This window comes from Cucurbita maxima, unplaced genomic scaffold (assembly GCF_002738345.1).
Source record: "Cucurbita maxima cultivar Rimu unplaced genomic scaffold, Cmax_1.0 Cma_Scf00015, whole genome shotgun sequence".
Lineage (NCBI taxonomy): Eukaryota > Viridiplantae > Streptophyta > Magnoliopsida > Cucurbitales > Cucurbitaceae > Cucurbita > Cucurbita maxima.
This window is the reverse complement of record NW_019272031.1, coordinates 2,205,612-2,219,983: the sequence shown is the minus strand read 5'-3', so window position 1 is coordinate 2,219,983 and position 14,372 is coordinate 2,205,612. Positions and strand designations below refer to the sequence as shown.

Here is a 14,372-nt window from a genome sequence, read left to right as displayed (position 1 = left end):
AAACCGAGACAATCTCAACCAAACATTATACAAGAACAACTCTTATTCCTATAATATTTAGTTACAATTAGTTCGGTTAAGAACATCATTAACAACCTTTATGACCTTTTCGTAAATGTAACTCATCATTTTAGATCTTGTAATTTTATCCCAACAAGTGTCGTCGTAGGGTAGGTAAAGTATTGGAAATAAAATTATTATCTTATCCTTCTCAAGAGTTCACCCTGATATTGACCCATGCAAACACTTTCTGTAGGGGGACGGTCCAAAAGCCGCCATGAGGCCTTGCATGAATCTCACGTTATGAACCAATGATAGAGACCATAGGATATGTTGACACATTTCCTTCTCTCATTTACTATAAATACTTTCTCAAGATATTCATATTGATATTGTCACATGCAAACACATTCCCTAAGGGGGACGGTCCAAAAGTCGCCACGAGACTCCGCATGAATCTCACAGTGTGAATCAATAATAGAGAACGTAAGATATCTTGACATGTGTCCTTAATATCTTGATATCTTGAAAGACGTCCCCCAAGTCAGTTCCGTAGTAGAGGTGTTCCATTTCAGTCACCTTAAATACCTCAGCCTAGTCAAAACCTTCCTTAGACAAAGTGTTCCCTTATAGTCAATTTTTATTTGAAATTCATTAATCTTTAATTAACTATTAATTACTAGATTAATGAACATAAGTGAATTAAATTATCTTTAATCCTATTATAAACTAATTCACTATCTTAAAATTCTAAAATCAAATTTAATAGACAAGTGTATCTGAAATATTTTTTAATTGAAAATAAATTAAATTACAATAATTTAAATCGAAGTATTTAAACAATTCCAAATTTAATAAAATTAAATTTTAAGATTTTTTTCAAAGGTAGATTGGTGTGTTTTGGCTCAACTAGAGTCCTCTTTATAGGATTTGTATCGGGTATTATATCCTAATATATTAAATATACAAATATATTATTTGACAAAGATTCTCCAAGAGTCTCTATAAATATGACCCTCATTGAGCCAAAACACACAAATCTCTCTCACTCTCTCTAGAAAATGAAATTACATTTACAAAGAATTCTCGAAACTATTCTTCTCCAATCCCTTTGAGATTTTCTTTAAAGGCTCCCACAAGCCTTGGCCTTGTGTTCGAGTCATAGCAAGGAAAAACTTGTAGAATATGATGAACGTTTTCATGGATTGAATACTTCAAGAAGTTTTACAAGTTAGGGTTTGTACAAAGGTAGAGTTTTTACTCTCGTATTTATTGTTTTTTTCTCAATTCATAATAAAAATCAAAACGGTTACTAATGCTTCTACTACGTGGATGAAAAGTTCATTCTCTTCCATTGGTATAAGAGCCTATTGATTTTTTATTTTGAATTAAAAGTAGTATGGTGGGTATTGTATTTCAAATCATATATGTGATTATATGTAATATTGATTTGCGAAATTGATTTGTGAAATCAATATTATGAATTAAAAGAAAAGCAATGAATACGAGAGTAAAAACTCTATCTTTGTAGAAACTCTAGCTTACAAGACTTTTAAAAGTATTCCAACCATGTAAACGTTCATCATATTCCACAAGTTCTTATTTTCAATGACTCGAATACAAGGTCAAGGTTTGTGGGAGCCTTTGAAAAAAAATCACAAATAGATTAGAGAATGAGAATTTCGAGAATTCTATGGAGATAGAGAGATTAGTGTATTTTGGCTCAACCCAGAAGTCCTATTTATAAAGACTCTTGAGTAATCTTTGTCAAATAATATATTTGTATACTTAATATATCTAATATATTTTCTCCATTTATATTTAACATATATAATATATAATATATTAAATATTAATTTTAACTCTCAAATTAAATATATTTTTTCTATTTACTTAATATATTTAATATATTAAATATTAATTTGACATTTTAAATTAAATTTATTTTCTCTTATATATTTAATATATCTATATATTAAATACCAATTTTGAACCTTTCAAATTTTCTTTCAAATAAATTGAACATTTTAGCGTTACTCTAAGCTACAAGAGGACATTATGGACCTACAGATTATAAGCTTCATTGATATAAAATTAATTAATTAAACTCTCTAATTAATCAATTTTCATTCATTAACTATGTGTCACTCCACTATAGACCTAGAGTTGCACTGTAGAACAAGTTATGTCCATTGATATAACCATTACAAGCAAGTCGATCCTTCACGAGTGATTCATAATTACAGCGGGGTCAAAAGTCTGTTTCACCCCTGTAATTACATCTTTCACCATAAGTATCACTGATTCTCTAATGAACAATTTGTTTATGATACAATCATAAACCAAGTCTCTCTCGGGCCAATGAGAGGTTGGGACTCATTGTTCAAGTCCCGAAATCAATACTTAAAATAATAACTCATCTACTTTACTTATATGGAAAAGAGTGAATTCCTTCTCATGATATTATGTTCCCAACTCCCTATATTTGGTGAAGTCCCCAAAATAGTAGGCATATTGAATGGGCTAAAAGAGTTATTCTCACCCATGTAAATTAAAGGACAATCTGTCACAGTCAGAAGTTCATAACTCACTCAAGATTATCTAGTCGCATATGATTATCATGTGAAATATTAATCTTCTTAATTAACGGATTTATAAAGAGAGGTTAAATATTTATTGGTCCAGTATTATACAAACTCATTGTATAGGATACCCCTACTTACATGTCTCCACATGAATGATTTGGATCAAATCATTTGTAGCGATTACAAAGTGGGTTGTATCAATAGTGTTACCAAGATAAGACACCAAACCTTATCCATATACTAAGACTTTTATGTTATTACTTTGAACACAATCCTCTTGTAGGTCAACCACATACTTCTAGATTAGATTAATAATCTTGGATTTTCATACCATGAATAATAATTAAATTACAAATAAAATTATTGTTAAAAACTAAATAATTACTTACGAGGCTTTAGAGCATAATCCCAACAATCTCCCCACTTGCACTAAAGCTGAAGAGACATGTGTCCTAGGGTACTCTATACCCAACATGTTCTCCACTCGCCCTAGAAAATATGAGACATGTCTCGTAATCCTAGACAATCTAGGTGACTTTCAAACACTTTAGCCTAAAGAGCCATTTTATATAAATCAAAATAATTATCATTAAAAGTCATCTTGTCTAGGACGATGCTTTCTCTCAATATCATTCTTTATAGATTGAACTTTTATAATTTCCTTAACTCCATATACGAAATATAAATTCTCATTATCCATGGGTAGTCGGAGAAAACTTTAATTTTTCACTTAATGGTCATACCATTAGTTTAACTAGCCGTATATTTTAAGTTAATTCTCATCTGCCCATTAATTGTCTCTCACTCAGCAAAGATAATTAATGGTAATGTGAACATATTTGAGGTTAATTAGGATACTATTCATGTGACTTGCGTATTTCAATGATCATTATCATTCTTTGAAGTCTTGCATCAAATATTTGACCACAATTTTGTCAGTATAATATATATGAGACAATATTAACGTTTATCCTTAAATCTATATTTTTAGCGCATACAAAATTATCCCTAACCTAAGTTAATTTGAGTTGGGTAAAGAAATAGAAAATAATCGAAAACTTGTTTGGAAATCTAGAAATTTTGACGAAAGTGTAGAATGCATAGGTGACAGCACGTGATGACCCATTCAACCTCTGTTTCTCTATTTTTCATCTTGATTTCGATACTAACCCTAACTCCGGTTGAATAAGACACGTGTCATCTAAGTAAGTAACCACGTAAACTTTAGAAAATTTTCAGAAAATTTGGAGCTTCTAACACGCCGAAAAGCTAACTTGGGAAGACACGTGTCATCTGGTCTTTAGGCAAGTAATACTAGTAGAGGTTGCTAGGACGAGCTAGGGTATGAGCATTCTTTACCTTTTGTGGTTAGAAAATGTATGTTAAGGACTTTGGAAGGACGTCTTTGAAGGAGTGTGTACTCTATGTATGTTACGGGGTAAAATTATCGTTTTTCCTCTAGGTTGATTGGGACGTCCCACATCGATTCATGTTTAAAAAAAACTCATAAATAACCATAAGTGACATTAATATAGAAGACAAAGATGATTTTTGAAGTATAGATAAACTGTTTCTTCGGCTCACGTACTTTATTTATTCATATTAATAATATTATTAAACGCATGGCCTTAAATACCCTCCATGACCATGACCTTCTCCGCCAGTTCCTGCACCAACTTCCACGTCGAGACGACATGTCGTTCCTTCGTCATCATCCCACCGATGGTAATTCGAATCACAAACACTCCTTTAACCACCGTATGAATCATAAACGCTTTACCCGACTTATTAATCTCCTCCAGCAATCTCGCATTCATCACATTCGACATGTCGACATCCCAAAACGACAATCGGAAACAAACCATCCCGAAATTCCTCGGAGCAACCAGCTCGAACCGTTGATCTCTCTTCACCATCTCCTCAAAAAGCTTCGCCATTTCCACATGATGTCTAATAAAACTCCTCAAATTCTCCTGTCCATAGCTTTTCATCACAACCCATAATTTAATTGCATGAAACCGGCGGCTAAGCGTGATTTGCCAGTCTTTAAAATCCACCACTTCGCCGGAATCCGTGGCGGCGTTTCTCAAATACGGTGGGTTTGTTGAGAGAGAGTTCTTTAACGCCGATGGATCTTTTAGCCATAGACAGCAACAATCCGGCGCTGAGAAGAATTGTTTGTGGGTGTTTAAGCTGATGGAGTTTACGTTCTCGACGCCGTTGAGGAAGTGGCGGAGCTCTGGACAAATGCAGGCGCTTCCGGCGTATGCGGCGTCGACGTGAACCCAGATTTTGTGTGGTTGAGCTACGGCGGTAAGTGGACCTAGTGGGTCGACGGCATTGGTGGAAGTGGTTCCGATTGTTGCACAAAGGTAAAATGGGATGAACCCATTTTCGATGTCGGATTGGATTGCGATTCTTAGAGAGTTTGGAGATAGCGCATATAGCTCGGATTTTGTTGTTTCAATTACTCGCAAGTTTTCATCTCCAAAACCTAAGTAAAAAATGTTCGAGGATTATTGACACGGAGTTCAATATGCCTAATTAAGGAGATGATTACGAGTTTATAAGTAAGAAATACATCTACATTGTTATAATGCTCTTAGTGGACAATATCATAACATTTTGAAATCTCGGTATCAGAATCATGCCCTTAACTTAGTCATACTAATAGAATCCTCAAATGCCAAACAAAGAAGTTGTTAGTTTCGAAGGTGTAGTCAAAAAGTGACTTAATTGTTAAATAAATGGTGTAATTTGTTCAAAGGCTCTAGAGAAAAGAATCAAGCCTCCATTAAGAGGAGTTAGTACTTTGTTGAGGGGAGGAGGATTGTTGAGGATTGTTGGGAGGGATTAACACATTGGCTAATTAAGGAGATAATAATGGGTTTATAAGTAAAAAATACATCTCCAGTGTTACGAGGTCTTTTGGGAAAACCAAAGCAAAATCATGAGACTTTATGTTCAAATTGGACAATATCATACCATTGTGAAGAGTAGTGGTTCCTAACATAGTATCAAAATCATACCCTTAACTTAGCCATACTGATAGAATTCTCAAATGTCGAACAAAGAAGTTGCTAATCTCAAAGATGTAGTCAAAAAATGACTTAAGTATTGAACTAATGGTGTAATTTGTTCGAGGGCTCTAGAGAATGAAGTCGAGCCTTGATTAAGAGGAGACTCTATGATGTACTTTGTTCAAGGAGAGGAAGATTGTTGAGGATTGGTATGAGGTCTTTTGGAGAAACCAAAAGAAAAACCATGAGAGTTTATGCTCAAAGTAGACAATATCATATCATGAGAGTCGTGATTCCTAACATGGTACCAAAACCATGCTCTTAACTTAGTCATACTAATAGAATTCTCAAATGTCGAACAAAAAAGTTGCTAGCTTCGAAAGTTTAATAAAAAGGTGACTCAAGTGTCAAACAAATGGTGTAATTTGTTCGAGGGCTGTAGAGAAACAAGTCGAGTCTTGATTAAGAGGAGACTCTATTGTGTACTTTGCTCGAGAGGAAGATTGTTGAGGATTGCATCTCTATTGGTACGAAGTTTTTTAGGAAAATAAAAAACAAAACCATAAGAATTTATACTCAAAATGAACAATATCATACTATTGTGGAGAGTCGTGATTCCTAACTATGTTGTATTAATGATCTACTAACCTGCAACATGAGCGGCCTTTTTCAGGCACATGTGAGTTTGATCGGACGCATAAACAACGAGCTTACTAAATTTATCTCTTCCAATCTCTCTAAGCTTCTGGTCCCTCGCCCCCACCAAAGTGCACAAAATAGCTTCACAAGTAGTTCCCTGAAGAACGCCGCCGCCACTGCCGGAGAAGAGGAAAGATTTGGGAAGCTTTAACATCTCACCAAGCCAATCAACAACCAACATTTCAAGTTCCGTCACCGCCGGCGACGACAGCCAATTAAAACCATTAACATTAAAGCCAGAGCTAAGCATTTCTCCAAGAAAAGCCGCAGTGCTTTTACTAGCAGAAAAGTAAGCATAAAAATTAGGGTGTTGCCAGTGAGTGATACCCGGAACCACAAATCGGGTGACATCTTGAAGAATCTGCTCCAAAGATTCCGGAACATTTGGAGCTGATTCTTCTGGAATGTTTTTTCGGAGATAACCAGGATAAACTTGGCTAAGAACTGGATATTGTTCGATGTTTTTGTAATAATCTGCTATGAAATCCACAACTTTGTGTGCTTGAGTTCTGAATTCTTCTGGATCTATCGGGTCGATGACATGATTGTCGTTCTCGTGTTCGATGCTACCCATTTGAAAATGTTTTTTTGTTGTTGATGCCCATCTTCCTCAAATGCTCCACCTTTTATAGAGCGGAAATTATTTAATAAAACCAATAGGATATGACTCTTCTAATAACCATCCGATACAAAATCGAATACTTTATTCAATCACAATAATAGAGATCTCTTAAATATATCCATGTTCACTGTTAGTCGATGTTATCCTCTTTGTGTTTTCCTTTTCAGGCTTCTTTGGAGACTTTAAAAAGTTTTCACACCCTTATAAATAGTGTTTTGTTCCCCTCCCCAACCAATGTGGGATTCTCATAGTCCACTCGCCTTCGGGGCACAGCGTCCTCGCTATTCTCACAAGATATCTGATACCCAATAAGTTCCTTATACAATGGGAGTTACACTTAAATTTTTTTTCAACCTAATCCAAAATTATTGATCACAATTATACAGTGATCTGCTCGAATAATTTATCTATATAGAGAAGGTGAGGACCAATAATGGAAAAGGGAATTAGAGAGTGAGGGGAAAAGTTAACCTGGCATTTAAATTCTTCAAATCTAATACAAAATTATCGATCATAATTATACAACCATCTAGATACAAAATTATATACCACAATTATAGAGCGATCTTTACACAAAAGAGAGTATATTTATTGAAAAAACAATTCTCACTACACTAACAATGGAACACCCGAGTAAAAGAGTGGTACATAAATGCACTGAGATCACATCCAAATGAGAGCGATCTAGAGGATAGAATAACTAAGAAAGTTACCTTTTTTTTCCGTGGCTCAATTATAAGAACTTCGTAGTTAAGCATATTTTACTTGAAACAATTCTATATTGAGTGACATTTGACAGTATTCTTACGATGCATGTGAGTGAGAACAAAACATACTGAAAAGACATGTTGATATGTGAGGATAGTCTTCAATCTTGAAAGCGATAAGTAGGTGACGTGACTAGGAGATTCTTCTCGTCCCCTTTGGTGTCCATGTGGGAGAATTGCTATTAATAGTTGCATCTGATTTGGTTGATAGCTGCACTCATGGCAATGATCTGCTATCATGGACATTTTTGGCTTAATATCCACGGGGCCTATCGACAGCCTCCACCACCCCACAACCTAAAGACAATGAAATTAATCATAAAACATTGTCATTGACTTACATGTTTAATAAAAGGTCTTTAAAACAAATCAACGGAAAAAATAAAATAGACACGTAAAATTTTTTAGAAATACCCTATACTAACATATAGTCCACGAAAATTAAATACAACTATCACATGCATGTGTCATCGTCTTTAAAGTTGCGATGACATCGCCCGCTGTGCAAGGGAGCCTTGCCTTTACTTGAAAAATAAAAGTAGCACCTGACTTGAGTATTTTAAAAAATACTCCGTACTATTGGGGTTAGATGCAAGCACATACAATTATGAATTAGACATATCATTTAAATCTGTAGTCTCTTATGTAACTATCCTAAGCGGGTCATTCCATGTGTATTTACTATTCTACACACAATCCATACATGTGAATATGGACTCACCAGTCGGTTCGCACACCTCCTAAGCCCCTTTCCTGATCGAGCTAACATTTTTTGTGTTCTTGCCAGACACTAGGTAGGAATAGTGATCGTCATACTATTATGATAAACATAATAATCATTTTTCTTTTCATAATGTAAGCATCTGTACTCATCATAAATTGAAAATTTTTGTGAGGCATGAGGTCCTAACCTCTTTTATTTATCGAATCATGTAAAAACAATCCCTCACATTTTCCTTCATATCATATTATTTTTATAGCATAGTCATTAAAATATATATTGGGGTTGCATACCGTATCAAATCATATTTACAGTCTGTCATTCATATCATACATCGTATCATGTCATATCATGCACATAACATGTCCTCCAACATACCATACCATATCATGCACATATCATATCATAAACCATATCACAATATGCATCATATCATCAAACATATCATATCATAACATATGTCATATCATCCGCTTATCATACCATAATATGTATCATATCACAAACATATCATTTCATAAACATTTCACACATATAAAACGTTACAAAACTACGGGGCACGTATCATCATACACGACACAAACTTCTAGCCATACCGATAGTAAGGCCACTTGCTTAGTTGGCCTTAGCCGACATTCTTTCTAAAATAATTGCTTGAGTTCGTCCTTCAAAGCTTATTCTAGGAGTCGCTAAGGTGTTTCTTATTAGAACATTCACTCAATTTCCTTAATAATTTTAGTTTCCTAATCTAATTTAACTTGAATTGAGAAATTGAGCATCATATTAACCTTTATCGCCTTAGATAAGGTCGAATTCAACTTCGAGAGGGTAAAAATGTGAAAATCAGTACAAATTTCCTAAATCCGAGTCAAATGACTCTGTAATAGCCCAAAAAAATAATCATAAATAATGAAATAAATAAACAAATAAAAATAATTATAAAAAAATAGTTAAAAAATAATAATAATAAATAAATAAATAAATATACAAAAAAAAAAAAAAAAAAAAAAAAAAAAAAAAAAAAAAAAAAAAAAAAAAAAAAAAAAAAAACTTTCCTCACTCCTCTCCACTAACCTCTCATCTCTTCCCACAATTATCCCTCCCCTCTCATCCCATCCCACCTCTCCTCAATCCCTCTTAAGCTGGAAAGTAACCGTTACTAATTGCTGAAAAAGAAATAGAAAAACAACAATTGTTAGATTTACGAGAAAAAAAAATGAGAATGACCCAATTGAGATTCACTAGATTTACTTGAATATAGATCTGATCAATAAGGTATATATTAACTCAATTGTCAGATCAATAAGGAAAGATTTGGAAATAGGGATCTACCAGAAATTTGGAATATATGAAAATAAAATTAAAAGCCAACGATTAAATACAAAGAAAAGGAAGATTCAGGAATTAAAAAAAAGAAATACAGATAAAAAAAAGATTTTGGAATTAAAAACCACTTAAATGGAGCGACTAGTAAATGGCAAAATAACCCAAATAACTCTATCTACTTTTTTTTTTTATCCAATAGTAACAATAGAAAAATAAAATTTTTAATAAAACTATAATTATAGATATATTTGAAGACTTTTAATAATGAACTAATGTAAATTAGAGAAACAATTTTATAGGGTTCAAACTTGAAACTATGTTATGGGCTCACATAGGTCAACTTGGATTTCAAAGGACAGAATCGAACTTTCATTAAGGATATATTCGTGACAACAACTTAAGCTAACCAGGTAAGTGGGGGTTATATTTGATGTTGACACGTGACTATGTTTCTTGTTGGGATATGGAGATATGGAGACTGATGCCTAGATCTGGTACAAATATATTTGGAAAATATTTAGTAAAAATATGATAGAGATATATATGGTATTAAAAATTTGAGAGAGATATATGTGTTAGATTATATCGTAAATTTAAATCTTTGGAAGCTATATTTAGTAAATTGAAACCATATATATATCCGATTAGACAGTGCTCGCACGCACTTCTCTCCATTCTCTATATTCTCTCTCGTTGTCCATACCTAGTAAATTGAAACCATATATATATCCCATTAGACAGTGCTCTCACGCACTTCTCTCCATTCTTTGTATTCTCTCTCGTTGTCCATACCTGAAGTCATCAATAATAAAACCTTTAGCCAATATTCCTTCCTTGTATTTTCTCTCTCTTGTTCTTTGTGTTCATCTTGATCGACTGTGTGTGTTGTTGAGTGATCCTAACAATTGGTATCAGAGCTAACAACTAGTATCGATCCTAACAAATGGTATCAGAGTGAGGCGAAAGTCACCACGATTTGTGAAGATGGAAAGTTCAAAGATTGGAATTGAGAAGTTCGATGGATCCGATTTTGGTTTCTGGAAGATGCAGATTGAAGATTATCTGTACCAAAAAGGTCTTCACGAACCCCTGTTGGGGATGAAGCTGGATACCATGACCACGGAACAGTGGAAGCTCAAGGATCGACAAGCCTTAAGGATGATCCGGTTGACGCTATCCAAAAACATGGCGTTCAACATCATCAAGGAGAAGACATTGAAGGTGCTGTCAAATATGTACGAAAAAACGTCGGCTATGAACAAGGTGTATTTGATGCGGAGATTGTTCAATCTACAAATGTCTAAAGATGGATCTGTTGTGGACCATATAAATGAATTCAATATGGTCGTAAGACAACTGAGTTCGGTGGAAATTAATTTCGATGATGAAATTAAAGCATTGATTTTGATGTCATCTTTACCCGAGTCGTGGGATACTGTTGTTGCCGCAATCAGCAGTTCCGAGGATTTGATAAACTAAAGTTTAATGAAATTCGAGATGTAGTTCTCAACGAAAGTATTCACAAACGAGAAATTGGAAATTCATCTGGTAATGCTCTCAGTGTTGACCAACAGGGAAGAAGTAAATCAAAGGGCCCAAACAATGGGCGATCAAAATTAAGGAACCGAGAAAAATCTCCAAACAAACCAAATGTAAAGTGTTGGAGTTGTGGAGAAAAAGATCACTTTCGGGCAGATTGTACAAAGAGGAAGCAGAATCACAAATCAGAGAATGACGATGATTCGATTCATTCAGCAGAAGACATTGGGGATACTCTAATCCTCAGCGTGGACAATCAGATTGAATCCTGAATTTTAGATTCGGGTGCATCTTTTCATTCTTCTCCAAATAAAGAGTTGTTTCGAAATTTCAAGTTTGGAAGTTTAGAGAAGGTGTATCTTGTCAACAACTAAGATTTGAAGATCGAAGGAAAAGGGGATGTCTGCATAAAAACTCCGGCAGGAAATCAGTGGACATTAAAGAATGTCAGATATATTCCTAGTCTCAAGTAACCTGATCTCTATTGGTCAGTTTGATAGCACAGGTTATGCAACAAAGTTTGGTAAGAGTTCGTGGAAGATTCTGAAGGGTGCTATGGTGATAGCACGTAACACAAAATCTGAAACTTTATACACCACTGCAAGGTGTAGAGCTGCTGTTGCTGAGAGTGCTTCATATTCAAGTATATGGCACAATAGACTTGGACATATGAACGTTAAAGGAATGAAGTTGTCGGCTGCGAAAGTAATTTTGGAATGTCTGAAATCTGTTGATATGATTCCTTGTGTGAACTGCGTTATGAGCAAATAGAAACGAGTTAGTTTCACAAAGACTGTTAGAGAATTGAAGAAAAGTACTGGGACAACGAAGCAAGTGGGAGTTGAGGTTGAGTTGCAGAACAATTCACAGAGTGATGTTGCAGAACAATTCACAGAGTGATGTTGCAAAACAATTCACAGAGTGATGTTGTAACAGATACTCAAGAAACTCCTAAGACTGTTGCTGAGAAACCAGAGGTGAAGCAAGTGGGAGTTGAGGTTGAGTTGCTGAAAGATTCACATAGTGATGTTGTAGCGGATACTCAAGAAACTCTTGAGATTCTTGTTGAGGAACCAGAGGTGAATCAAGTTTGAGTTGAGGTTAAGATTGAGTTGCTGAAAGATTCACCTAGTGATGTTGTAGCTGATACTCAAGAAACTCCTGAGTTGTTGAAGAACTGGGAGAGGAGCAAGTGACACCTGAGTAGGTGTTGAAAAGATCATCCAGAGCCATCAGATTATCAGATAGGTATGTACCTTCTTTACACTATCAGTTGGTGACTGATGAAGGGAAATGAAAGCCCCTTGATGAGGCCCTACAGTTGAGGATACAACTAAGTGGGAGAAAGTCATGGAGGATGGGATGTCTAGGCTTCAGAAATGCGTTGCTCTTTCATCTGTTGAGGCTGAGTATGTGGCATTAGCTGAAGCTGAAAAGAAGATGATATGGATGACAATTAGGCAAGAAGTAGCTTGAGAAAATTCTTCAAGTCGATAGTTAGAGTGTCATGCAGTTGGTGAGGAACCCAATCTATCATTCAAAACACAGAAGACGATACTATTTCACTTGGAGGTTAGTTGAAGATGGTGATATGTTTGGAGAAGATAGAAGGAGCAAGGAATCAAGCAAACATTTTGTGTTGATATTGAAACATTGAGGTTATGCAAAGCCTTAATAAGTATGGTACAGATTATGAATGAAATTCTTGGTGGACTGGATTAGTCTCCGAGTGGGAGATTGTTGGGGTTGACTGGACCCGTCTCCAAGTGGGAGATTGTTGGGGTTGACTGGACCCATCTCTAATTGGAGATTGTTGCGGTTGACTGGATCAGTCTCCAAGTGGGAGATTGTTGGGATATGGAGCCTGATGCCTAGATCTGGTAGAGATATATATGGTAGACATTTGGTAAAGATTTGATAGAGATATATTTGTAAGACAATATCTCATATATTTAAATCTTTTGAAGCTATATTTAGTAAATTGAAACCATATATATACCCCATTAGGCAGTGCTCTCAAAAGCTACTTCTCTTCCTTCTCTGTATTCTCTCATTCTGTGTATTCTCTCTAGTTGTCCATACCTCAAGTCATCAATAATAAAACCTTTAGCCAATATTCCTCCTTGTATTTTCTCTCTCCTGTTCTTTGTGTTCATCTTGATTGAGTGTGTGCGTTATTGAGTTTTTCTAACAATTGGTAACAGAGCTAACAATTGGTATCGATCCTAACAGTTCAACACGTGTCATATATACTGATATGTGTGAATTATCTGTGAATCGATATGCTTATATTATGTTTATGTTATGTTATAATATGTGAATTGTATGATAATAATTGTGGTACGATGTGTTCAAGAATATGTTTGAGATAGGATACGAGAGAATGCACAAAACGAAATGTAACGATAGGAGTAAGATACGTTCATGAAACGTTAAGGTTAGGTTACATACCGGAGCGCTATGGATAGGAGAGATTGATGAAAGAATATAGTTAGGATATGAGTAGAAAGGGATAGGTTTGTGATAGATTGATAGAACGATAGTGTTAGGATACGTTCCTATGATGATATGACTAAGGTACGTTCACGTAACGATATGACTGTGATAGGTATAAGAACGTTAAGGCTATGGTAAGTTGGGGAACGATATGACCACGAGTGTTTACGATATGACATGTTTATGATACGATATATTGTGATGTGATGTGTTATGTTTAGATTGTTTTGTGTGACCATTGAGGTAATTGTTGTATGAATCGCACATTAAGAAATGACATGTTAAAAGCATGGAACGTTGTGTTATGTTTTCTAAATTGTCTGTATACAGCATGTTATGAATGACATGATATCACGATAAATGAAATGAAATGTAACCCCGTTAGGATTATGTATGTTAAGCATGAAAGATGATAGCGAGTTATATTCATTAATGATAAAAGTAGAAATATTGGGGACCTCATGCATTATGTGTGCTCATGCATTGGGGGAATACCCCTATTCTATCACGAGGGTACGAACGCATACATCCAATGGCAGGACAACGATTGTTATGTTTTGCATAGCGCTGCCATGACGGTTACTAGTTCTAACGGGT

The 14,372-nt window shown here is 34.9% G+C and overlaps 1 protein-coding gene across 1 annotated transcript; it reads right to left on the bottom strand.

Annotated features, from left to right (window-relative positions):
• Window positions 1–4,105: 4,105 nt before the first annotated feature.
• LOC111490414 (tyrosine decarboxylase 1-like) lies at window positions 4,106–6,883 on the bottom strand. The gene is made up of 2 exons (XM_023139022.1): window positions 6,254–6,883; window positions 4,106–5,079 (listed from the first exon to the last, which is right to left on the bottom strand). Exons 1-2 carry the CDS (start codon window positions 6,876–6,878, stop codon window positions 4,214–4,216), a joined length of 1,491 nt encoding a protein of 496 aa, XP_022994790.1. The 5' UTR covers window positions 6,879–6,883; the 3' UTR covers window positions 4,106–4,213.
• Window positions 6,884–14,372: the final 7,489 nt, after the last annotated feature.